Here is a 6,526-nt window from a genome sequence, read left to right on the forward strand (position 1 = left end):
TTTCTAGCAAGTAAATTTCAAAATTCAAATGCATTTTTATTGACGTCTGAGAGCAACATTTGTCCAGTAAGCTTCCAAAATCATACAACTATAAGAAACATAGTTAAAAATCACATGCTGGTGTTCTCAAAAAAATGACGGCATTTTTTCCGCGACTTGAAATTTTAAGACTATGTCTGCCATACGATAGGTGTTTGATTCCTCTTCTCATATCCAAGTTTGATTTTTTTTCCATCACTTTTCGTTTGCGAGGGCAAGGCTGATAATTGGACGTCTTGACATATTAAGACTATGGCTAGTAGACGTTAGTTGTTCAGTTTCTTTCTTCATATCCAAGTTTGAATCGTTTTCCAAAACAATCCGTTTGCGAGGGCAACGCTGATAATTTCTAAAATCATTAACAAAAGTAACTAACGCTATCGAAGGTATCGCACGCTTCTAAAAAACGACGGCACTTTTTTCATTAACATGAATATCTAAATTCGAATGGTGTTTCATTGACGTTTGAGAGCAAAATCAGTCCAGCAAGCTTCCGAGATCATACAACTATAGGAAACATAGTTAAAAATCCACATGCTGGAGTTCTTAAAAACATAACGGCATTTTTTTCTTCGACCTGACATTTTAAGACTATGGCTAGTAGACGATAGTTGTTCAATTCCTTTTTTCATATCCAGGTATGAATCGAGTTCCATCACTTTTCGTTTGCGAGGGAACCGCTGATAATTTCTAAAATAGATAACAAAAGCAAACAACGTTATCGAAGATATCGCATGCTTCTTTAAAAAATGACGGCACTTTTCTGTATCACTTACAGTTCTAGTTTCGCTTAATCAAAAAAATCACGGCATTTTTTTTAGCAGATGAATTTCAATATTCAAGTGTTGTTTCATTGACGTTTGACAGCAAATCAGTCCAGCAAGCTTCCGAAATCATACAACAATAGGAAACATAGTTAAAAATCACATGCTGGAGTTCTCAAAAAAATGACCGCATTTTTTTCTACGACTTGACATTTTCAAACTATGGCTAGTAGACGCTAGTTGTTTTAATTCCTTTTTTCATATCCAGGGATGAATCGTTTTCCATCACTTTCCGTTTGCGAGGGCACCGCTGATAATTTCTAAAATCATTAACAAAGGGAAATAACGTTATCGAAGGTTTCACACGCTTCTCTAAAAAATGACGGCATTTTTTTCTTTAACGTGAGTATCTAAATTGGAATGGTTTTTCGTTTACGGTTAAGAGCAAAATCAGTCCAGGGAGCTTTCGAGTCAAACAACAAAAGGAAACATAGTTAACAAGCGCATTCTGCACTTCTTTAACAGATGACGGCATTTGTTTCTACAACTTGACACTTTAAGACTATGCCTGCCAGAGCTATGTTTTCAGTTCCTTTTTTATTATATAAGCTTGAATCGTTTCTCATAAATTTTTGTTTGCGATGGCACCACTAAATCGCTAGGTTTTTCCGCCTTCTTGGCATCGGCGTACTCAGTTGTGTCTTTGGTTTCTGGCAATCACCAAATCGCGAAAGTAGCGCTCCTTGATCCGGTGATAGACCAGTGGCCAAGGGCCCAAGATGAACTAAGTTCGAGCCTTCACGCGAAGAAAATAGGTAGCTTCAGTGGCCTTGGGATAAATTCTGTCGTGTCTTCGCTGAAGTCGGGCGCAACGAGTAAAACTAAAGAGGCAGTTTTACTGGCTGCTTTTCATCATGTCTCCAGCGCATGGTAAAGCACTCTTCCAGCACTAAACCTGCGTACATTTCTCCGCGATGAGGAGGTCAGAATCGGCGTCGCTCTTCGATTTGGCCTTCCCGTAATGGAGGAGCACGAGTGAGTGAATTGCGGAAGCCGAGTGGAAATAGAAGGTCATCACGTTTGTCCAGCGTAAGCACCAAGGGGAAGCGTTCGCGACATGTACAGATCTAAACAGTGAAGTAAAGCGGTGCTTCGAGATTACGGGCTATTCCTGCCAAGCCGAACTGTCAGGTCTTTCAGACAAGGTCAGTAAACGCCCGGATGGTATGACCTTGATTCCCGTGCGGGACGGCGGAGCAGTTGTGTGGGACGCAACGTGGTGGGACACGGTTGGCGTGTCGCACGAGCGCGGTAGCTCGATGAAAGGTGGAAGAGTAACACAATCGGCCGAAGACAATAAACGCCGTAGTATCCGTACGCTTTCTTCGGAAGTTTGGGTTATCTTTTCTACCCCTTGGTGGTAGAAACGCTGGGGACTTTTGTAACGGCTTTTGGTGGTCTGATTTGGCCAGAAGATCCGAGAAGTTTCTGGGGAGTCTCGGTCTTCAACCTTTTTGAGACAAAGTTTAAGTTTAGCGACAGTCAAAGACTCAGAGGAACAGCAGCGGCTGTTTTAGGCACACTGAACGCACGTTCGAATACTACAAAAAGATTCGGTTGTTTTTTTAAAGTTTAAAATTTCATCATTTTAATGTTTGTAAGTCTGCGCTGGCGTACTGATACGTGTGATGGCTGATGTCGAATACAAACACCAGTGCACTAGAATCGATCGACAGAAGTACTGTACAAATAATTTTTGGCTATTTTAAAAGCTGTTGCATATAATCATCAATTTGAAATTGTTTATTATTTTATCACTTTAAAAATGGATTTTTATTGGGTTACACAAATGAACAATGGTTAAACGCTACATCACGCAGTACATTATTTCAGCATATATACTGTATTTAAAAAATTAGCTTTATTGTTGAATTACAGTATTTAGACTGATTTTTACGAGGACGAATAATCGATTATCATCATGTTGACATTGCAACAAATTATATTGCTTACTGTAGTACTTTTTATAAAAATGTTTCACGATCGAGCGCTGCGCAATCTTTGCAACAATTCTCTGCTTTAACGCAAAATGTGCTTTAGCGTACGTTATCGCCTATTGAAAATTATTTCTGGTACCTTTAAGTGAAAATTATTTCTAGTGCCTGTTTTATTTTTATGCCTCCGTGCTGTATTGCCATTATAATGTCGGAGTTGTATATCATTAGAATGCATGCCAAATTACAGTTTGCAATATTTGTATACTGTATGCCCGGCATACAGTTAGTGTATGGATACCTGCATGCAGTGAGTCACCAAGCTCTTGTTTTGAAATAATTATTCGCCATAATTAAGATACACTGTGCACACGGACCGGTACGACTGTGTACTTGACTAGTTGTATCAGTATGCGAGAATAGTTAAATACACAACTAAAGTAATCAGATATCGGCGGTAGAAAACACTTGCCATGTTTCACATGTTTCCTTTCCCTCGTTTGTACGTATTGTACATGTGTTATGCACTTGCTGAAAAACACAGACGGTATAATAATATTATTATTATATAAATAATAGCAATACGTACGAGTGAACGATCGAGTTGATAAAGCACAGCACAAAATAATATAAGTATATACAGTAATAAAACCATGAAATTTATTGTATGCGCTAATGCGCCTGACGAAGAAATTTTTCAAAGAGATGTCTAGAAAGATTGTCGATCGTTCTGGAGAATTATCTTCTGCTCCAGAGAATGACTATTGAGATGCAACGGGGGAATGTGGTTTTCGTTTTTGGAACATTTCGTAATTTGGTCGAGAACGAAGATGTGAATCATGCTTTTAAACAAGCTGGACGGGAATATTGATATGTATCTGTTTTTCTTGTAGCTACCTTCAGCAATGTACTTACTGTAAGTGTGACCACCGTAGGCAGTTCATATCTGTTTTTTTTTGTTGTAGATACGTAATTGAACCCAAGAACAGGAATCGTATCTACATACAGTAAATGAAAGAACAGGACAGGAAGTTGCTATGAATAGCAGGAACTGAAAAACAGGAGAAACACAAAGGCAATATTATTGTATCGTACACCGTGTTGTGCGTACAATTACATACGTACGAACGTACGTTACAAAATAGTAAATTAGACAACAAAACACTAATAATTTTATAGTCATTAACTGCTTAACATAACCAGTTTGTTTTTGCTAAACGTACGTATTACTTCATCTAAAAACCTACGTTTATTTTGTTAATTGAGCAATCAGTCAGTCAGTCATTCGACACTGTCGGACTGGGATTAGTAATTCTTGCGATGAACAAAGGAAAGTCAGCGTTATTGTCCCAGATGATCAGCATAAAGGGCCGATTTGCTTCAAACTCGGGTGAGAAGTTGGATGTATACATTGGTCGCATCATTGTGACAGTTGATGCCGTAATTCCGTGTTCGTCGACATCTACGATGTTAAATTTCGTATAAGTTACGGACATTATGGTATCCGTAAGTCATAAGCTAAATATTTTTTTGCAAAAACTACAGCACGCACCAAGCATAGTGTTTTGCGCAAAATCAGCAACCTTTGTTCGCGCTCTGTTTCCGAACATTTTCGACATACTGCTCGAGGGTTGGTACATTTCCGTTAGACCCAAAGCTTTCGTACACGGTATTAAATCAGTATTGGTGGAAATCCGAAATTTCGGCAATGCCACCTTAATTTCGGAAATGAGGCTTCTCTTCCGCCACTCTACCAGCACACTGGCAGTGGCCGCTAAGCGCCTTTCCAGCTGTCCAAGACTGCCGGGAGTGTCTTCCGGCAATAAGAACATGACACTGTATTTTTTCCCGCGAATGTCCAGTATCAACACTTTGGGATCGTGTGGAGATAACTCGTTCTTCTCGGCATCCACATTGTACGAGCGGAATTCATCAAGCTCCTCTGAATTAAGAAAAGGGATGAACAGTTCGGTGCCATCCGCACAATGAAACACCCTGTTGAATGTGGAGAGCGGCTGAAACGGAAGGTCCCACGCTCCAGAAAAGTTGATCGTCGATAGCACAATTAAAGCGCTTTCCTGAACTTCGTCTGAATGTAAATGCGGCAAAACATCATGAACAGTCCATGGCGAATGACGATGCAAAAAGCTGTTGACAGCATCGATGGCTTGTTGCGGACCTGTTGCGAAAGCTACGCTGACAAAGTGAATATCCTGGCAGCTCTTCAATGCATCGCGGTATGCTTCCGTCAATGCTGCATTCTGGTCGTAGAACACTGCGTTCGCTTGGGCAAAACCGTTAGCTTTTTTGGATAACAGCGTCTCACATAATTTCTTTACTGATCGGCCATTCGGGCATAATAGTCGCAGCAGGTTCGCATGAATTTCGCCCTCCGTGCCAGGTAAGAAGCATGCCAAAACGCTTTCGACGGAATACGGGCAAATGATCAAATTGGAAGTCGATGGTAACGTATCAGCAGTGGCTTTGTACAGCGCAACAGCGAACGCCAATTCACAATTCAAACTACATTTCTTATTCATTTCTAATGGCAGGTAAGACGCAGTGCGAGTCGATTTTAAAACTGCGTTACCAAAAAATAACTTCGAAGACAAATAATACAGGGTAAGTGCGTCGGTGAAGGATGCGGAATTAGCCCTTTACAATATTGTACAGATAGAAATATGCATTTTATTCGGCAATGGCCACCTCTTGGATTAAAAAGCTAGCGCTGGTACACACTAATTAAAATTATAGAAATCAGTATTATTCATTCATGATATTCATTCATGATAGAAATATTATTCATTAATTTTATTGCTGACTGAAAAGCGAAAAGCGCAGACCCGCATCGTATGCTGTCTATCGCCTGAAGGTCTCAGTGCGTAGCTGCGTGCTGAGTGTGTACAGTAGATTCGATCGATATAAATAATTTTGGACTTGCAGTACGTAAAGCGGCAGACGTGTTTACCAGACCGAAGCAAAGCATGCCATGCTGCAAGTGCAGACTGCAGCAGCATTCAGTTGATGCAGCTTCTATGACACTGCGTTTCGTATATTAAATTATTAATAAGCCCTTTGCGTTGCTACATGTATGTATACAAATGGCTGAAAGATACAGAGTACAAGCAGGCTGAAGCAGCTGCTCCGCTTACTCGTGCGGTCGTTCAAAGTACTGTATGATATGCGTGATGGTCGTTCAAAGTGGCCATCATTATTTTTCATCTATAAAAAGTGGCCACCACCGTGGCCATTCATTTAAATTCCACAAACCAGTTTCCTTCCTGTTCTTTTCTTTATCCAATTCAACACAGTGTACCCTATGCCTGAAATACAATACCTGCAATTTTTACAAAATCTTGAACCGATTTCTTGCAGGTGCGTTTCGGAAAAAAACGGTGACGAAACACTTTAGCTACGACATCCGAGCCACTGCACCAAGGGCACTACAGTTAACACCACGCAAATACGTAAATTATGAAAACGTAAATTATAAAATTCAACCTTTTATCAGAACGAAAAATGTACCTTAGCGGTATCGGAGGTTTAGCCGTTAAGAAATGACCTCGCGAAAACAATTGTATTAAGTTGTATAATAATATGCATGTAGGGAAGTGGTTACGAAATGCTTATATCCACGTATAAAAGAATCTGGGAATGCACTTTTGACACCGGCGTCACACACTCCCACAGTACCAACGCACTTCCCGAAAGTTCCCGTAAGAGTGTATT

General features: G+C 40.2%; 1 protein-coding gene across 1 annotated transcript; it reads right to left on the reverse strand.

Annotated features, from left to right (window-relative positions):
- Positions 1 to 3,824: 3,824 nt before the first annotated feature.
- Positions 3,825 to 5,602, reverse strand: LOC129586077 (serine protease inhibitor 2.1-like). The gene is made up of 2 exons (XM_055479078.1): positions 4,350 to 5,602; positions 3,825 to 4,259 (listed from the first exon to the last, which is right to left on the reverse strand). The coding sequence occupies exons 1-2, from the start codon at positions 5,335 to 5,337 to the stop codon at positions 4,075 to 4,077; spliced, it is 1,173 nt and encodes a 390-aa protein (XP_055335053.1). The 5' UTR covers positions 5,338 to 5,602; the 3' UTR covers positions 3,825 to 4,074.
- Positions 5,603 to 6,526: the final 924 nt, after the last annotated feature.

This window comes from Paramacrobiotus metropolitanus, unplaced genomic scaffold (genome assembly GCF_019649055.1).
Source record: "Paramacrobiotus metropolitanus isolate TYO unplaced genomic scaffold, Prichtersi_v1.0 Parri_scaffold0000019, whole genome shotgun sequence".
NCBI lineage: Eukaryota > Metazoa > Tardigrada > Eutardigrada > Parachela > Macrobiotidae > Paramacrobiotus > Paramacrobiotus metropolitanus.